Source organism: Scyliorhinus torazame, chromosome 3, assembly GCF_047496885.1.
Source record: "Scyliorhinus torazame isolate Kashiwa2021f chromosome 3, sScyTor2.1, whole genome shotgun sequence".
Lineage (NCBI taxonomy): Eukaryota > Metazoa > Chordata > Chondrichthyes > Carcharhiniformes > Scyliorhinidae > Scyliorhinus > Scyliorhinus torazame.
This window is the reverse complement of record NC_092709.1, coordinates 317,639,238-317,659,276: the sequence shown is the minus strand read 5'-3', so window position 1 is coordinate 317,659,276 and position 20,039 is coordinate 317,639,238. Positions and strand designations below refer to the sequence as shown.

General features: G+C 47.6%; 1 protein-coding gene across 1 annotated transcript; it reads right to left on the bottom strand.

Moving 5' to 3' along the window:
• Positions 1-11,642: 11,642 nt before the first annotated feature.
• Positions 11,643-18,793, bottom strand: LOC140409263 (vasotocin-neurophysin VT-like). Its single transcript, XM_072497608.1, has 3 exons — positions 18,625-18,793; positions 14,761-14,965; positions 11,643-12,184 (listed from the first exon to the last, which is right to left on the bottom strand). Exons 1-3 carry the CDS (start codon positions 18,742-18,744, stop codon positions 12,021-12,023), a joined length of 489 nt encoding a protein of 162 aa, XP_072353709.1. The 5' UTR covers positions 18,745-18,793; the 3' UTR covers positions 11,643-12,020.
• Between the last annotated feature and the right edge of the window lie 1,246 nt (positions 18,794-20,039).

Here is a 20,039-nt window from a genome sequence, read left to right as displayed (position 1 = left end):
TTCCCCAGTATGCGGACAAAGCCCGCCCACTATTTAAGGCCACCCTCTTTCCACGGGCAGTCAAGGCCCGCCAGGCCTTCAACTGCATCAAGGCGGACATCGCCAAAGTCGCGATGCGCACGGTGGACGAGTCCGTCCCCTTCCAGGTGGAGAGCGACGCCTCAGAGGTCGCTCTCGCCGTCACCCTCAACCAAGCAGGCAGACGGGTAGCGTTCTTTTCACACACCCTCACCACCCCTGAAATTCGACACTCCTCGGTTGAAAAAGAAGCCCAAGCCATCGTGGAAGCCGTGCGGCACTGGAGGCACTACCTCGCTGGTAGGAGGTTTACCCTCGTCACCGACCAACGATCGGTTGCCTTCATATTTGACAATATGCAGCGGGGCAAGATCAAGAATGATAAGATCTTGAGGTGGAGAATCGAACTCTCCACCTATAACTACGATAACTCAACGAGCCCCCAGATGCCCTGTCCCGAGGCACATGCGCCAGCACGCAAAATGATTACGTGCTATCCATGATGACCTCTGCCACCCAGGGGTCACCCGGCTCGCCCATTACATCAAGGCCCGCAACCTGCCCTACTCCACCGAGGAGATCAGAGCTATGACCAGGGACTGCCAAATCTGTGCGGAGTGTAAACCGCCCTTCTATCGACTGGGTAAGGCCCACCTGGTAAAGGCATCCCGGCCCTTTGAACGCCTCAGTATCGATTTCAAAGGGCCCCCTCCTCCAAAACCGCAACACGTACTTCCTTAACATCATAGATGAGTTCTTCCGCTTCCCGTTTGCCATCCCCTGCCCCGATATGACCACCCCCACTGTCATTAAAGCCCTGCATAGTGTCTTCACCCTGTTTGGTTTCCCCAGTTATGTCCACAGCAACCGGGGCTCGTCGTTCATGAGCGACGAACTGCGTCAGTACCTGCTCAGTAAGGGCATCGCCTCGAGCAGGACTACCAGTTATAACCCCAGGGGAAACGGGCAGGTGGAGAGGGAGAACACAACGGCCTGGAAGACCGTCCTACTGACCCTGCGGTTCAGGAAACTGCCAGTTTCTCACACCAGGAGGTCCTCCCCGATGCGCTCCTCGCTATTAGGTCCCTCCTTTGCACGGCCACAAACCAGACTCCTCATGACCGCTTGTTTGTTTTCCCTAGGGGAGCTACCTCAGGGGCCTCGCTTCCACCCTGGCTGATGACACCGGGTCCAGTCCTCCTCCGAAAACACGTTCGGAGCCGTAAGACCGACCCCCTGGTAGAGCGGGTCCAACTCCTGCACTCCAACCCACACTATGCGCACGTCGAACACCCCGATGGTCGGCAAGATACCGCCTCCCTCCAGGACCTGGCGCCCACAGGCTCCAACACCACGACCACTACTGCATCCCCCACACTATGTCCCGTCCAACCTCCCATGTTCAGCACCCCCACCCCTATATGGTTGCCGCGCTCCCTCCCACCCGCCGCATCAGTCCACAGGAATGAAGCTCCGGAAGAGCCGCTCCCAGAATCCACGCCTGTGCCTGCTCCGGACACACTTCCACAGCCACCTGAAGCGGCTGCAACACCAGTGCTTTGGCGGTCGCAAAGTACGATCCGGGCACCGGACCGACTGAATCTATGAGCCCGTCACCCCACCGGACTTCATTTTTTAAACAGGGGGTGAATGTGGTGAATGTATAATTACTGATAATTCACCAGTGCACTGTATTATGTTATGTTATGTTATTAACCCTGTGGGCTCCACCTATGGGCCATTGTGTGGCTTCATCCACAGGGGGATATGTGGGGGCATGTACGGGCTCCGCCCATGGCTCCACCCCCCTTAGAGGAAGTATAAGAGCAGCTGACCTGCGGGGCCGCCTTCAGTGTTGTACCGGTCGCAGGCAGGCTCAGTTCTAAGCTGATTAAAACCACGGTTTACTTCTCCACGTGTTTTCGCGTGAATTGATGGTCGCATCAGCTGATTTCTATTTTCCCTCCGACTCCAGGTGGGGAACTCCCCACAGTGTACGGCAGAAATGGTGCCTGCTCCATGCACACTACCCCGTGCAGCGTCTACCCAGGCAGTCTTCAGCCCAGAACCATGGTGATACTACAGAAGAGCTGAATATAAGTGAACCACAGATCCAATATATCTTTGTTTTTTGAGAGCAGACTTGCTGATTTTAATTTTTCGAGTACCGTTATTTGTTTTCCAGGTCGGAATGTTCCTTCAGCTAAGCAAAACAACACTGCTTATTGTCTTCACAGTGACCCACGACTGAATATTTTCTCCTGAAGCTGGACTTCGTGTGCAAGCATTTTAAATGGTAAAAAACTTAAGGCCATGACCAAAGATTTCACTTCAGGGCCTGAGGGAGGGATGCACCTTTTTCAACAAAATAATTGTACTCGATTCATGGCAACTTGAAAGTAGAATTCTCCCCTACCCGGCGGGCGGGTCGTCCCGGCGCCAAGGAGTGGCGTGAACCACTCCGACGTCAGGTCGCCCGGAATCCTCCGCACCATCAGGGGCTAGGCCGGCGCTGGCGGGGTTGGCGCCGCGCCAGCCAATGTGGAAGTGCTTGGCGCCGCGCCGTTGGGCCTCCACCAGCCGGTGAGAGTTGACACGTGCGCGGGAGCACCAGCGTGTGCTGGCGTCATGCCAGCACATGTGCGGGGGGGGTTCTTCTCCGTGCCAGCCATGGCGGAGGTTGACAACAGCCATCGTGGAGGAAAGGAGTGCCCCCACGGCATAGGCCCGCCTGTGTATCGGTAGACCCCGGTCGCGGGCCAGGCCGCCGGTACGGACCTGGTTTGATTTACGCCGGCGGGACCGGCTGAAAACGGGCGGCCGCTCGGCCCATCGCGGGCTGGAGAATCGCTGGGCCGACTGGCGCGACGCGATTCCCGCCCCTGCCAAAACCCCGGCGCCGGAGAATTCGGCAGCCGGCGGCGGGGCGGGATCCCCGCTGCCCCCCGGCGATTCTCCAACCCGGCGGGGGGGTCTGAGAATCCCGCCCTTATCTCTGTGAAAAGGGTTCATTTTATTTGACTGGGCTGTTAGGTTGTTGTAAAAACCTGAACTGGTTTATTAATGCCCTTTTGGGAAGGGAGCATATACGAGGCCCCGATGTGACTCCAGTCCCATACCAACATGGCTGAATCTTAATTGACCTCCAGACTAGGCCAAGCTAGCCATTTAGTTGCATCAAATGGCCACCAGTGGTTTAACATGACCTACCACCTCTTTTTTATTGTTTGTTTACGGGGATTGCCCATCCCTAACTGCCCTCGATTTTGGAGGCCATTTGAGAGTCAACCACATTGCTGTGGATCTGGAGTCACATGTAGGCCAGACCAGGGAAGGATAGCAAATTTCCTTCCGTTAAGGGCATTTGTGAACTAGATGCGTTTTTACGACAATGTTTCATGGTCATCATTAAACTTCAATTCTATTTTTTTTTCTCTCTGGATTACCAGTCTAGTGACAATACCACTGTTCCACTGCATCCCCGTTGTGAAGGTGGTGGTAAGCTGCCTTCTTCAACCTCAGCAGTCCGTGCATTGTTAGGGAGGGAGTTCCAGGAATTTGACCCAGTTCCAGGATTTTGATCCAGCGACAGTGAAAGAACGATGATAGATTTCCAAGTCAGGGTGGTGTTCCCTGTCCTTCTAGATGGCAGTGATCATGAGTTTGGAAGGTGCTGTCTAAGGAGGCTTGGTGTATTCCTGCAATGCATCTTGTAGATGGTACACTCTACTGCTTCTGTCTGTCAAGGGTGCAAGGCTTGAATATTTGTGGAAGGGGTGCCAATCAAGCGGGCTGTGATGGTTAGATTCTCTCTTGTAGGAGATGATCATTGCCTGGCACTTATGTGGCGCAAATGTAGGGGCTGTTTAGCACAGGGCTAAATTGCTGGCTTTGAAAGCAGACCAGGCCAGCAGCACGGTTCAATTCCCGTACCAGCCTCCCCGAACAGGCGCCGGAATGTGGCGACTAGGGGCTTTTCACAGTAACTTCATTTGAAGCCTACTTGTGACAATAAGCGATTTTCATTTCATTTCATTTCATGTTACTTGCCAATTCTCAGCCCAGGCCTGGATATTGTCCAGGATTTGGGAAGTTGGTTCGCTCAGTTGGCTGGATGGCTGGTTTGTGATGCAGAGAGATATCAACAGTGTGGTTTCAATTGCAGTACTAGCTGAGGCTATTCATGAAGGCCCCACCTTCTCAACCTTGTCCCTCATCTGAGGTGTGGTGCCCCTCAGGTTAACTCACCAGCAGTCAGCTCTCTCACCTTTTTTTTCAAAGGGAGAGCAGTCTATGGTCCTCTGGGATTATGGCAGTTTTCATTTTCCAGTTCTTACTGTGTTTGGACATGAAATGTTTCAGTATCTGCGGAGTCGTGGCGAATGGTGTTGAACATGTGCAATCATCAGTGAACATCCCCACTTCTGACCTTTTCCACATTGCCGGAGCGATGCCAGTGTCGTAGCTGTACTGAACAGCTTGGTTAGAGACACGGCAATCCCAGAGACAAACCTTCAGTACCATTGCTGGAATATTGTCAGGGCCTGTATCCTTTACAGTATCCAGTGCCTTCAGTCATTTCTTCATATCACGTGGAGTGAATTAAATTGGCTGAAGACTGCCAAGCGGGATGCTGGGGCCCTCCGGAGAAGGCCAAGAGGGATCATCTACTTGGCTGAAGATTGCTGCAAATGGTTCAGCCACATCTTTTGCACGCCCATATTTACTCTTATTTCTGCTCCCCGCTTCATTGGGGATGAGGATAGTTGTGGAGCCTCTAGTGAGATCTCAAGGAAGAGCAATAAGTACCAGCCTGGCCATTGACACTCACAACCCAGTAATGAATAAAAAAGCACTTGGAAGATTAGTGATGGGCCAGGAAAGACAGTGCAGATTCTAACTGAGGGCAGCAATCCTGATATGAGTACCATTAGGTTCATTTATCAGACAGTGCCAAACCTGAGAAACACACGACTGGGAGACCGGAGAATCCAACCCCAAGTCTTTTGCCCATTGGATAAGTTTTACTCCTGAAGTAAGGACCATTACTAATGAGGGGAGGTAGTGGTACAGTGGTATTGCCACTGGACGAGTATTCCAGACACCCAGGGTAATGCTCTATGGACATGGGTTTGAATCCACTAGGGCAGATGGTGCAATTTGAAGTTAATAAAAATCTTGAATTCAAAGTCGAATAACGACCATGAAACCATTGTCGATTTCTGTAAAAACCCATCTGGTTCACTAATGTCCTTCAGGGAAGGAAATCTGCCATCCTTATCTGGTCTGGCCTACACGTGACTCCAGACCCACAGCAATGTGGTTGACTCCTAAATGCCCTCAGGGGTGGGCAACAAATGCTGGCCCAGCGACGCCCACATCCCATGGATGAATAAAAAGAACTGACTTCCCCATCCTTTTATATATCCAATGTCACAACATTTATGGACAAGTGACTGACCCCATTAAAGTTGGCCTGGGGTTAATGTTCTCAACTAATTAGGCTCCAACATGATTTACCATTTCAATGGTGAAGTTCTAGCCATAGACAGGTAGACCAGTCAGCAGGCCAGAGTCACTTGATGAGGTAACTCAGCATTGGCTCTCAGTGAGTTTGTCCGAAATTAGTGACGACTTGTGGTCCGAGGGGGAGAAGAGCATCGGGTGTCGCTATATGCGGATGACCTGTTGCTGTACGTGGCGGATCCAATGGAGGGGATGGTGGAGGTCATGCAGACTCTAAGGGAGTTTGGGGAGTTTTCGGGCTATAAGCTCAATGTAGGGAAGAGTGAGCTCTTTGTATTACAGGCGGGGGACCAAGAAAGAGGGATAGGGGACCTACCGCTGAGGAGGGCGGAGGGGAGCTTTCGGTATCTGGGGATCCAGGTAGCCAGGAGTTGGGGGACCCTACATAAACTGAATCTGACGAGGTTGGTGGAGCAAATGGAGGAGGACTTCAAAAGATGGGACATGTTACCGCTCTCGCTGGCGGGTAGAGTGCAGTCGGTCAAAATGGTGGTCCTCCCGAGGTTTCTGTTTGTGTTTCAGTGCCATCCCATCGTGATCACTAAGGCCTTTTTTAAGAGAGTAGGCAGGAGTATTATGGGGTTTGTGTGGGCGAATAAGACCCCGAGAGTAAGGAGAGGGTTCCTGGAACGCAGTAGGGACCGAGGAGGGTTGGCGCTGCCAAACCTGGGGAGCTACTACTGGGCAGCAAATATGGCGATGATCCGCAAGTGGGTTATGGAGGGAGAGGGGCCGGCAGGGAAGAGGATGGAGATGGCGTCCTGTAAAGGAACGAGCCTGGGGGCGTTGGTGACGGCACGCTGCCGCTCTCGCCGACAAAGTATACCACGAGCCCGGTGGTGGCGGCAACGCTAAGGATCTGGGGCCAGTGGAGACGGCACCGGGGTGCAATGGGAGCATCGGTGTGGTCCCCGATCAGGGGTAACCACCGGTTTGTCCCGGGGAAGATGGACGGGGGGTTCCAGAGCTGGCATCGGGCGGGGATTGGAAGAATGGGGGACCTGTTCATCGACTGGACGTTTGCGAGCCTAGGGGCACTGGAGGAGAAGTTTGAGTTACCCCCGGGAAATGCCTTTAGATATATGCAGGTGAGGGCTTTTGTGAGGCGACAGGTGAGGGAACTCCCGTTGCTCCCAGCACAAGAAGTTCAAGATAGGGTGATCTCGGGTGTATGGGTCGGGGAGGGCAAGGTGTCGGAAATACACCAGGAGTTGAAAGAAGAGGGGGAAGCGCTAGTAGAAGAGTTGAAGGGTAAATGGGAGGAGGAGCTGGGGGAGGTGATCGAGGAAGGTCTGTGGGCTGATGCCCTAGGTAGGGTTAATTCCTCCTCCTCGTGTGCCAGGCTCAGCCTGATACAATTTAAGGTGGTCCACAGAGCGCACTTGACGGGGGCGAGGTTGAGTAGGTTCTTTGGGGTAGAGGACAAATGTGGAAATTGCTCAGGGAGCCCGGCGAACCATGTCCATATGTTTTGGTCATGCCCGGCACTGGAGGGGTTCTGGAGAGGAGTGGCGGGAGCAATATCTCAGGTGATGAAAGTCCGGGTCAAGCCAAGCTGGGGGCTAGCAATATTTGGAGTAGTGGACGAACCGGGAGTGCAGGAGGCGAAAGAGGCCGGCATTCTGGCCTTTGCGTCCCTAGTAGCCTGGCGAAGGATCTTGCTAATGTGGAAGGAGGCGAAGCCCCCCAGCCTGGAGGCCTGGATAAATGATATGGCTGGGTTCATAAATTTGGAGAGGATTAAGTTCGCCTTGAGAGGGTCTGCGCAGGGGTTCTACAGGCGGTGGCAACTGTTCCTAGCCTATCTCGCAGAGCGTTAGAGGAAGGTCGGTCAGCAGCAGCAGCAACCTGGGGGGGGGGGGGGGGGGTGGGGGGGGGGGGGTGGTGGTGGAGGGGAGGTCCTGGGGTGGGGGGGAGGGGGGGGAGGGGGGGGGGGAGGGGGGAGGGCCTGGGAGGGTGGATGAGCAAGAGATAACATGAAGGGTTGGGGAAACTAGCACGTACGGGTGAGGGCCAGTGTACAAAGCTGTATAAATATATCATTTTGCCATGTATATATCTTGCTCTGCGCGATTTCTCGTTTTTTTTTGTTACGAGGGGGGGGTTATTGTTTGTAAGGGAGAAAAATTGTGTTAAAAAACTTTAATAAATATATTTTGTTTTTTAAAATTAGTGACGACTTCCTCAATAACGTACATAACAAAGTGAATCAATGAATGCCTTTTAAAATCCAATGGGTGGGATTTTCCAGTCCCCCAGCCACGTGTTTCTCGGCGGGGCGCCGTTCGCTGGCAGCGGGATTCTCTCTTCCCGCTGCTTGTCAATAGGATTTCCAATTGAAGCCACCCTGTGCCAATGGGAGACCCATGGACAGCGGGCAAAGAGAATTTCAGCGGCTGGAGAATTCCAACCAATGTATGCTTTTTGTGGCGGTGGTGCTGAGTTACAGTTCACTCAGAGTCCCAGTTACTGTGGCAACATGCACTTTTTGTATGTTGGAGGTCTGGATGGTGATGGCAGAGGCACCAACGCTTTTTCTCGCATATGGCTGACCAGGAATCTTTCCCACTCTTCCTGCCTGCCATTGGTGGTTGCTGGACAAGTTTTCAGGTTGATACTCAACCCATTTTGCCATATGAATCCACCGCAATCTGTCAGGACCATCTCCATTGCCGAGCCATTGATGTGGACGGGAGTGGGTCATTCCATGCTTCCTGAAGTCCTCAGGAAACTAAGGAAATTTGGCGTGTCCACATTAACTCTTATCTGGCTGCATCACAGCCTGGTATGGCAACTGCTCGGCCCAAAAAAGCAAGAAACTTCAGAGAGTTGTGAACCCCGCCCAGTCCATCACATGAACCTGCCTCCCATCCATTAACTCCATCTACACCTTCCGCTGCCTGGGGAAAGCGGGCAGCATAATCAAAGACCCCTCCCACCCGGCTTATTCACTCTTCCAACTTCTTCATCGGGCAGGAGATACAAAAGTCTGAGAACACACACGAACAGACTCGAAAACAGCTTCTTCCCCACTGTTACCAAACTCCTAAACAGCCCTCTTATGGACTGACCTCATTAATACTACACCCCTGTATGTTTCACCCGACGCCGGTGTCTATGTCGGTTACATTGTGTACCTTGTGTTGCACTATTGTGTATTTTCTTTTTATTTTCTTTTATTTTCATGTACTTAATGATCTGTTGAGCTGCTCACAGATAAATGCTTTTCACTGTACCTCGGTACACATGACAAAAAACAAAATCCAAATCCAATCCTTAGTTTCCTGAGGACTTCAGGAAGCATGGAATGACCCACTCCCGTCCACATCAATGGCTCCACAATTGGAGATGGTCGATAGCTTTAAGTTCCTTGGGATCACCATCACCAACAGTCTGTCCTGGTCCACTCACATTGATGCAATAGTCAAGAAAGCCCAACAACATCTCTACTTCCTACAAAAGCTAAAGAAATTTGGCATGTCTGCATCGACTCTCACAAACTTCAACAGATGTGCCACAGAGAGCATCCTATCCGGCTGCATCACAGCCTGGTATGGCAACTGCTCGGCCCAAGATCGCAAGAAACTGCAGAGTGTGGTGAATTCAGCCCAACACATCACACAAACCTTGCCACCCCCACATTGATTCTGGATACACATCCCGCTGCCTCAGGAAGGTAGACAGCATTATCAGAGACCCCTCACACCCAGGCTTTGCCCACTTCCAGGCCCTTCCATCAGGCAGAAGATATAGAAGTCTGAAGACGCGCACATCCAGACATAGGATCAGCTTCTTCCCCACAGCTACCTGACTCCTCAACAACTCTCCCTCCGACTGACCTGTTCCCTGTAAGACACTATTCACAACGCTCTATGCTGCTCTTGCTTATGTCGTATTGGCTTTGTTATTTTGCCCTTGTTCCATACGGTAACTAAGTAACTAATTACTTATTTGTCGATGTACTGTGTACTTTTTTGCAGCACTGTAACTATCTACTATTTTGTTTTGTCCACTGTGTATGTACTGTGTATGTTTCCTTGGCCACGGAAAAATACTTTTCACTGAACTTCGGCTCATGTAACAATAAATCAAATCAGATCAAATCAAATCACCTTCCTTGGCTATCAAGTCCTGGAGTGAAACTTGGACCCAGAGCTTTTGGTTCAGAACAGGCCCACTATCCACCGTGCCACAAACCCTTCAGCTGTTCCTGTACCTGATTCTCATTCTTGTGTGAGGAGACTAAGACCTCACTGTATATTTTTTATAAAATGGATATAAATATTCTCATGGCATTTTCTAAAATTTTAAAAACTGGACAAAGACCTTTTAAAATGGCTGAATATGTCTCTGTCCGTGACCCTGAACAAATGGAGCTATCTGGAAATTCCAAAGAAACTTACAGTTTATTATCTCCGAAAAGACACTAACGGCACATTGTGGACTGTAGAGACCAAATTCAAAGCGAACTGAACAAAGGCCATTTGCATTCCCAAAGCCAGGCCTGGCCAATCGCAACTGAATTGTCTGCTATGACAAAGGGCCCCACAATCTTTCTTTCAATTCTTAATGGTTGAGTCAATTAACCATCTTTGGGTCTCAGACAAGGGACACGCATCCCTTGTCATTGACAATGTGGGAGAGGTGAGAATCATGTGACATGAAGCTCTAGCTGATGGAATCAGCTTTCTATACTGTAAACTCAATCTATGATTTTACCATTTAGCAGTAGCAGCGAAAAGGAGTCCTGTCCAGGCTGAATACCTGGCCCCATCTATACCTTTTCTACTGCAACTTCTGTACCATTATCTATAAGACAGATTCTTCTGTGTGCCTTTCTCATCATATGAAGTCAACACCACTGTAAAACTGAATTATACAGCATTGGCTTTTAACCTGTCAACCTCCTCATTAGACTTCGATTCTGGACAATTCTTTTCTCTAGGGCTGTTGCCCTGTAAATTGTTATCTCTATCCATCTCTTACTGTTTTAGTGCACAGGGGTGGCTACGTTGTGACCCCACCTCCTGTGTTTTGTGTGTGCTAATAAACTAACCCACTGAGTTCATCCTATCACAGACTCCCTCCAGTGCAGAAGGAGGCCATTCAGCCCATCGAGTCTGCACCATCCTCCAAAAGAGCACTCCACTCAGGTCCATCCCCCATTCAACCAGCCCTATCCCTGTAACCCGACCTGCATATCCCTGGACTCTAAGGGTCAATTTACCATAGACCATAGAATTTACAGTGCAGAAGGAGGCCATTCGGCCCATCGGGTCTGCACCGGCTCTTTGAAAGAGCACCCTACCCAAGCCCACACCTCCACCCTATCCCCATAACCCAGTAACCCGACCCAACACTAAGGGCAATTTTGGACTCTAAGGGCAATTTAGCATGGGCAATCCACCTAACCCGCCCATCTTTGGACTTTGGGAGGAAACCGGAGCACCCAGAGGAAACCGGAGCGCACAGTCATGAGGGGAAAGTGCAAACTCCACAAAGACAATCACCCAAAACCAGAATTGAACCTGGATCCCTGGTGTTGTGAGGCAGCAGTGCTAATGACTGTGCCACCCTTGAATTCCAGTTCAGTATCTCGGGCGCGATTCTCCGCTCCCGCGCCGGTTGGGAGAATCCTCGGCGCGCCATTTTTCCCCGTGACGCCGGTCCGACGCCCTCCCGTAATTCACCCAAGCGGCGAGAACGGCCCCGTCGAGTTCTACGCAGCGCAGGCTGGAGAATCACCCGGGACACCCAAAATGGCTATTCTCCGGCCCGGATGGGCCGAGCGGCCAAAACGACGGCTTCCCACCGGTGCCATCCACACCTGGTCGCTGCCGGCGGGAACAGCGCGGGAACGCTGGGGGGGGCGGCCTATGGGGGGGCGAGGGGGTTTCTTTAACGGGGTAGGACTCAAGGGGTCTGGCCCGCGATCGGTGCCCACCGATCGGCGGGCCGGCCTCTCTGAAGGAGGACCTCCTTTCCTCCGCTGTGGGGTTATTAATAGAAATTGGTTCATACCAAAACTGAGGGATTGGGAAATACGCCACAGTTTATATAGAGGGAAGCAAATAAAAACACCTTTCTGTTTATGGGTGTCCTATCCGTAACATTTTATTTTGCTACATATGTACACATGCTTCCTTATAATGTTTACACATTACCAAAGAAATGGAAATTGGTTGTACTTTTATATACTATCAACAAAGACTTGAGTGAAGGAAATGATACTAAAAATGACATTTGGTAAAGCATATTTACTACCTTCAGCATAAATATTGAGATTGCCATACTGTTAGGTATTAGATAAGTACACTCAATAGCACTTTGATATATCGTAGGTCATAGAATAACATGCATTGTTTATAGCCATCTTGCTAAAGCATCAGCTTCATACCCAGCTGCTTCCTATACCATGAGTGTTGAATAATTCTCAAAGGCAGCTTCAGAGAGAGGGTACACTTAAACACGCAATTTTATATTAGCTGGTGCTTCTCTGCGGGCTGCCTGTTAGATAGACGCATTAGTCTCAGAAGGAGATCGGTTGCAGCACTGTCAAAAAGGGTCAAGTTTCTTTCCATAGGAGAGTGTTTCCATTCACCCTCATCTTCCAGACATATCGAATCTGTAGTGCATGTTTCTAGAGAGAAGAAAGACGACACGTGATCATGATTTTGATTTCAATCTTTCTGGCATTGGAAAGCATCTATTGAGAAAGACCCATTTTGCCCACCATGTTCATTCCTTCTGCACTCTCCCCTGTCATATTGAAGTATGGAAAGAGAGAAGGCCCTTGGGCAGAGATTGATTGTGTAAAAGTGAAAGGATAAATGTAAGGATCTGGCACTCCCAAACAAGAGCTACACTCAGTAGGCCGAGGATTAATTCCCTGCCGGGTGCTTGTTGTCGACAGTGTGAATCAGTGAAATAGTTGTCTTTGGGTAAAAGTGATGAGATGGGTAGGGTGACAAAATTGTACATTTTCAAAAACAACACTCTGGATGCAGTACATAAGTAATTTGAGACATGACATGTCAGAATTATGGTGTTCTTGGGAGGAAAAAGATGATTCTTGATCTATGATCCCTCAAGCTCTCACCACTGGGGGATATCCTCACCTCCCATCGACGAGGGGCTTTTCACAGTAACTTAATTGCAGTGTTAAAGTAAGCCTACTTGTGACAATAAAGATTATTATATTATGAAGCTGTCTGCTAGTCAGGACTGTGTGTTCCAGGTTTTGTACTTTGTAGAGACAGAAACAGACTCATCGGCAGCGGGTGACTCTTAAGAGCCAGCTTTGGAGGAGGTACGTTCAGTTGGCTGGCTGACAACCTGTGGGCTAGCCAGGGACAATGTTTTGGCTGACAACAGATGATTGGTTCTTGCATGATACTCCTGAAAGAACTGGGCAGAAGTGATTAGACCTTGAAAGAAGAAGAAACTCTCTCTCTATCTCTTGGTGCTGAAGTTACATTGTTAGGTTAATGATATTACTGTTAAATAATAAAAGGTTATTTGCATTTAAAGTGTACAAACATGGTGACTGCAAGGTCCTCAGGTATTTAAGAATAACATCCCAGTTTACTCGTTTTGTGACTTAGGGTCAAGTGGGGCTGGAATTGATCACGCGCTAGCCCAGGGTGTCGTGACACACCTCACATGACAGAATACTCCATAGGTTTCTCATCTTCTGAGTAAAGAAGATTGTTTCTACCCCCTCCAAAATGTCTGTTTTAAATGTCCCTTTAGCACAAGAAAAAGCTAAAGTTGAGGAAGCGGTCTATCCTATCCATCAACCTACTGTCCTACTGGCAGATGTTATCTTGTAAGTAGCATTTAACCCTTTGCCTCCCAACAGACTTTTCAATTCCAACCATTTTTTCCACCAATCCGCCTGTCATAAGCAGAGAGCCAGCTAGCCAATCAGGAACATAGGACTAGGAGTCAGCCATTTAGTGATTGGAGCCTGTTCCGCCATTCAGTGAGATCAGGGTCAATCTGTAACCTAATTCTTTATACACTCCTTGGTCTTGTATCTCTTAATATTATTAATAAATTATAACCTTTGGATAATAGAAACCAGTTTTACAATTAACAAATGGCTAATATGCGAAAGAGAATTACAAACTTTCTAAATATTGATTTATGCAAAGTGGGCGTCGCTGACTAGGCAAGCATTATAGTTTCCCGAGAGAAGGTGGTGAACAGACCTCTTGAAACCCTTCAGTTCATGTGGTGTAGGTACACCCACAGTGCTGTTAGGCAGGAAATTCCAGGATTTTGACCCAGCAACTGTGAAGGAACAGCGATATATTTCCAAGTCAGCATGGTGAGTGACTGGGAGGGGAATTTCCATGTTGGGTGTTCCCATGTACCTGCTGCTCTGTCCTTCTAGATGGTAGTGGTCGTGGGTTTGGAAGGTACTGTCCAAGAATGCTTGGTGAGTTGCTGCAGTGCACCCTGTAGATGGCACACACAACTGCCACCGTCTGTCAGTGCAGAGAGAGTGAATGTTTGTGGATGGGGTGCCAATCAAATGCGTTGCTTTGTCCTGGAGGGTGTCAAGCTTCTCGAGTATTGCTGGAGCTGCACTCATCCAGGCAAGTGGAGAGCATTCCATTACACTCCTGACTTGTGCCTTGTAGATTGTGGACAGGCTTTGGGGTGTCAGGGCGTGAGTTACTCACCACAAGATTCTTAGTCGCTGCCCTGCTTTTGCAACCAGAGTATTTATGTGGCTTGTCCAGTTCAGTTTCTGGTCAATAGTAACCCCTAGGATATCGCATGAAAAAATGTTTCCTAACTTCCTTTGAATCTCAAACTGTTTCCGACTTCACTCTTGAAAGATCTGACTCTAATATGGGCCATTGTCCTGAATTCGCCAAGCAGGAGAAATAGTTTATCTCTATCTACCCTCTCTGTTCCCCTTAATATCTTAAAACTTTGATTAAAATACCCCTTAAGTTTCTAAATGTCAAGGACTGCAAGGTTAGTTTCTGTAGTCTTTCTATTACAGGTTTGTTCAGTAATATTCTGGACTTACATTGTCCATTTGCCACATGATGTTTTATTGAGCTCATTGAGGTGCTCTTAACATTTTTGCTAGTACATAAATTTCTCTCAACTTGTCCTTGGTGCTAACACCATCCGTTCACAACCCCCCTAGGACATTTGCCTAGGAATTAAGAGATCTGTACTTGAAAGTAGTCCTACCGTCAGTGCAACAGATTCCCGATGAGGCACATTTCCCACCATTTCTACCACAGGGTCTTCCAGCAGGTTCACAAGGGGATGGCAGATAATTCTCCTCCTGACATCTTAGCGCCTCTGAGGTTCCAATGTAGCAGCCAATCTCCTCGCCGCAGCAGATGTTAGCTCCAAAACAGTGGCCTCTGTTTTCAGGGCCACAAGGCATACACTGGCAAAGCATAGAAAAGGGAAAGAGGAAAGAATGGTTTAACTTTTTCCTCCAAGGTCTTCGAAAAAAAAAAACTTAATTTTGACTGCAGAAGTGAAGATGTTCACCGAGGTCAGTAAAGTGGCGCTGGCTCAAAGGCCTGTTCCCCGTTTTAATCACTGCACCCAGAATGCTTCAAATCTAGGGATGAGGTGAACTGTTAAAATTGGTGTTTCTAAGCATATATCTACTAATGTTACCCACAGGCTATATTCTCAGTATGACTTTTACTGGCCTTCCATTTGATACAATATGGTAGTTTTAGGAGTTGGTTCTGTATATGCTGTGCATCTCATGCATTTTCACCCCTGCTTAGTTTGGAAATAGCCACCGAAACCATGTCCTTTGTTCATATATTGTGTACTGCAGTGGGAGCTTCACAGCGCATCTTTAGAAAATCATCTTTGGTGTTCCAAAACTCACCAGCAGTGTGTATGATGAACACGAGCCTTTAAAAAAAGAGACTTAAAAAAAAAGAGGAAATTAGTCTCTAAACTGAATCAGTCGGTTTGTCCCCCCACCCCTCATTTCACCAGCAGTAACAAATCCGCCATTGGCAGATTGCTTGTTTTAAGTGTGCAGGCTCAAGTGATTCCTATGCAGTGCCATGTACAATGCCGAAGCGTCTATTTTAAAGCTTCACAATGTGAGTGAGCGGTTTATTTACTATCGCTGAGATAAGAGTGCAGTTCCTCTCATAAGAGTTTAGCTCTAACGTATCTGCGAGTGGATGTGTGCAACAGTCTCACATTGCCTTCACAGTTCAGCAGAATAATCCCTGCAGAAACAAACCTGGTTGCACTATGATGGTATACACTGCGAGCTTTGTTGTACATGACAGGACAAACCCCTCGGAGCCACTAACACAGGTAGAGTTATGGACTTCCAGAATCTTGTCAATTAATCCAATTCAATTAACCTCTTGAACGAGCTGCTCTGCATCATGGGAATGTGCAACAACAACTTACACTTGTTACATTCCAAAATCTAAGAGTGCTTTGGAAGAGACACTGAGCATGAAGTGAAGGGAATACAACAACAAAAAAGCCATGGTCCTAGCACTGGCCCTTAGGGAACCCCACTGTCTGCCATCCTCTAGTCCAAAACAAAATCACTTACCATGACTCACTGTTTTACTGTCCTTGAGACAGTTTTCATCCAAGTTGACACTGACCCTTCTATTTCATAAGCCTCAATTTTTTTAACTAGCCTTTCAAGTGTTACTTTGTTAAATCTTTTCTTAAAATCCATATAGACAACATCCACAGCATTCCCTTCATCCATCTTCTCTGTTACTTCATCAAAAAATTCAATCTGATTTGTCAAGAACGATTTACAAATCCTACAAATCTCCTTCTCCTTCCTCTGATTACTGATCATTCTGCCACTGCAAACAGTTTCTTGTTACCTACTCTATCTAAAACAAGAATTATTTTGAACATCTCTAATCAATTTCCACTGTAACCTTCTCCTTTATAAGAAGAATAATCCCAGACAGCATAACCTCTCCCCAAAGCTGAAGTCCACCATCTATGGTACCACGCCAGTAAATCTCCCCTGTATTCACTAAAGATTTTGATATGCTTCTTAAAGTCTGCTGCCCAGGAATGAAGACTATGGGTGGGATCTTTCAGTCCTGCTGAGAACCCCCCCCCCCACCCCCCCCCCCCGCAGTGGCATGACCGACGAGCAATGCAAATTGGCCATTGACGTTGGTGGGTCTGGAAGATCCCGACGGTGGCCATTGGCGAGTTTCATCTCTTGAGGGAAAACACGCCACAGGGTGGGGGCTGGAAAATCCCAGCCTATATTTCAGCTGAAAACTAACCAGTGATTTGTAAAGGTTCAACAGAATCTCTTTGCTACTCTATGCATCTGTTTATAAAGCCAAGGATTCCAAGAGTTTTCTTTGAAACAGTCTCATTGTCTTATCCTATAAAAAGTAGTTGGTTTTTGATGTTGGGCTAGGTTGGGACGGTGAAAAGATTACTTGGGGTGAACACACACCAGACATAGTCTGCACCAAGAACCTGGGAGGTGTCAAAGATGTGGATTTGCCATTCTGGGCAAGTAAAACAATTCCATGATCAAGTTTAAAACTTTGAGTGAAAATCATAAAGCAGATTCCAAACTGTCAATTCTGTTTCACTCCGATATTCACTCTTGCTCTGCAATTCCACCCCCCCCACCCCCCCTCACACCCCCTCAAGTCCTCCCTCTGGGATTTTTCCAAAGCACCTGCCTCATGAAACCTCCTTCTCCCTGTTTGTAAAACACTGGGAGAAGGCCGTCAAAAATACCCCTAAGTGGACAAAACTATGACAAATGAAAATCAATACAGGTGAGGGTAAGGTCTTTAAGTATTAAACATTTACATTCAAAAAGCCCAACAAAAGAAATACACGCTAATGCTAAAATGTTAATTTAAAGACTCACTTAATGTTGTTTGGATAAAATTTGCCATTTTTCTGAATTATTTCTATATGGGAGGATTTTTCTTTGCTTTTAATCTGACCAATTTCAGTCATTGTTTAATGGGAGTGAAGCTGTACCCCTGACACTCGGAGCTGTAGTGAATGATGGAATCTGTGAAGGCAAATGATATGTCACAATTTACATTCTATACCCAGTTTATACCCTTTTATCAGTCGGTGCATCTGTTTTTACAATTCTGCACCCGATGTACAATCCATAGCACAAGCTATTCGTAACTTATACATTTACAGTCACCGTATTTCTCTATTATATGCTGAAAAAGTTTGGCCTACACCTGTCCACTACATCTCATTCGCATGTGACTCCAACTGATTTTGAGAAATCCTTTTTACTTCAGTCTTTGTTAATGCCGATCATATACTGAAGTGAAGCAAAAGGTTTAAAACAAGAATGTTTGTAGGTGAAGTCAGTATTTTTTAAACAAACAAACAAATCCTGCCACATTTGCCAGATTCCCAAGGTCAAGCTACGCCAAGAAAGAAAACAGTTAATGCTCCCTCAATTTGACATTATTTTGTCGATTTCACAATGTCAGCATGTTTGGACAGCATGGCCAGCTATTTATCTTTTTGATGTCTGTTTTTGGGGCGCTGCTCACTCACCTCATCCCCATCAGTTTGTGGTCAGGCTTGAGGATGTACTGTCAGAAAGTAGGAGATCCAACTTCAGTGACTGAACAATTACATCTATTTATTTTTGGAACCAAGTGAGGCTTGTGACTACACACTTCCAGGCAAAACAAAAACATTTACTTCAGGTGTAGCAAGTCTCGCCCAGAGAGTCCAAATGAATGCACAGCAAGACATGAACAACAGTGGATAATTTTGCTAAAAATGCTTCTGTTGTGACCTGGATAATAAACTTGTTGAAAAGTGTCTAGTGCAGAATTTAGTTCTGACATAGTTTATAAATCCACTACAACTTGGAAATAATTCACAAAGTTAAATTCTACAGCCAACAGTTCAACTGAATTTGTTTAAACTAACTAGATGCAAGCTAATTGACACAAGCACGGGAGGTTTTAGGTACACGTGGAATTTAAACTGGGACCCAACTTTTAAAGAAACAAGAAGCTGGCACTTTTAAAAAGATGTAGAGGAAAGTTGAAGGTAAATGGACCTCACCTGCCTGACACCTTCATCCAGAAAGGACCTCTTGCCCCCTCTGGGGCAGTTCTGGATATAACATGCCGAGGTGAAGGCCAGGAGGCAGAGCAGGCAAACTGGCAGCGAGAGATGCAGCATGGTGCTCGCGGGTTGTTTTGCACACTTGACTGGGCGGATTGAACTGCAGGCTGGGCTCCGGCTGCCTTTATTTATACTTACCAGCAATTTCACCGCAGACGTCACTGATTTCTGCCAATTCACTTTCTGCATAAATTGCTGGTGTGTTTTTTTTAAATTAAAATGACGGTTTTAATTGTTGCATCCCACCGCCAAGCACGGACATGTCGCTCAGCAACTTTTAAATGTCCCGACAGCGAAATAAAATTAGGACCGATTTGCAAACAGAAAACAACTGGGACTTCAGACGCCTTGTGCATTAGTTTACAGCCGGGGGAGAAATGGCCATGCACATAAACGTTTGTCAACTTCTTGTGTCTTTAGGTGGGAGTCTTCTTCACAATACAGAGGAGAATCTGAGGCCAAAATAGCACCTCGCCCCCCACTCTCACCACAAGAATAGTTGGATTTTCTAAATGGTCCCTTTGCCCTTTTCAAGGCTGCTTTCCAACTCTTGCACAACCTCCAAAGATTGTTAACTTGAGTTTGTAAAACTATTAATCACAAGGTGAAGGGACTGGGTGTTGTTGTTGTCTGTTGTACCCTGCTGTGTCTGTCGAATGACCTCGAGCATAAGAAAAACACAGTACACACATCTACATTTTAACAGTTATCCTGTACAACGAAAACGCGGCTTGCTGCTTAAACAGCTGCATTTAAATTGTTTTTTTCCCCAAACACCCACTAACACTTGGGATTAAAATTCGGAAAGTGCGACTCACATTGGGTGTGCAAAGCTCAGCAATGGCTGGCAGGGTGCAATTTGCAATCTGTAATCGCGGAGTGACACATCGCAATGAATGTTTAGCCCACTTGTCCATTCAAGTAGGGTTTGTGAACTTTGGTTGAGTTTTTTCTGGAACCTTCATCACCCGACCTTTCACCTCCAGCGACCAGGACCACCCAAACATCTTTTCCCCCATCTCACTATGATGGGGATATTTAAGCAGATTCTGGCTCGATGTAGAAATAATCAGGTTGTTGTAGTGGGAGACTTTAATTTTCCTCATATTGATTATAAATCCCTTAGGGCTAGGGGGCTGGATGGTGAAGAATCTGTTAAGCATGTCCAAGAAGGTTTTTTGGAATAAAATGTGGATAGTCCGACTAGAGAGGGGGCTATACTGGACCGAGTACTAGGGAACAAGCCTGGCCAGGTCATCAAAATTGCTGTGGGGGAACATGTGGCGAACAGTGACCACAATTCTGTAAGCTTTCGGATGCTCATGGAACAGGACGAGTGTTGTCCTAGGGTT

Bases quoted from the DNA above. Each gene is read 5' to 3' on its own strand.
- LOC140409263 (XM_072497608.1), bottom strand. From the start codon at position 18,744: ATGCTGCATCTCTCGCTGCCAGTTTGCCTGCTCTGCCTCCTGGCCTTC. The intron at 14,966-18,624 runs GTGAGGTCCATT...ATGCTTTGCCAG, and splicing joins TGGATGAAGGTGTCAGGCAG to TGTATGCCTTGTGGCCCTGA. The intron at 12,185-14,760 runs GTAGGACTACTT...TCTTCTCTCTAG, and splicing joins GGGAATCTGTTGCACTGACG to AAACATGCACTACAGATTCG.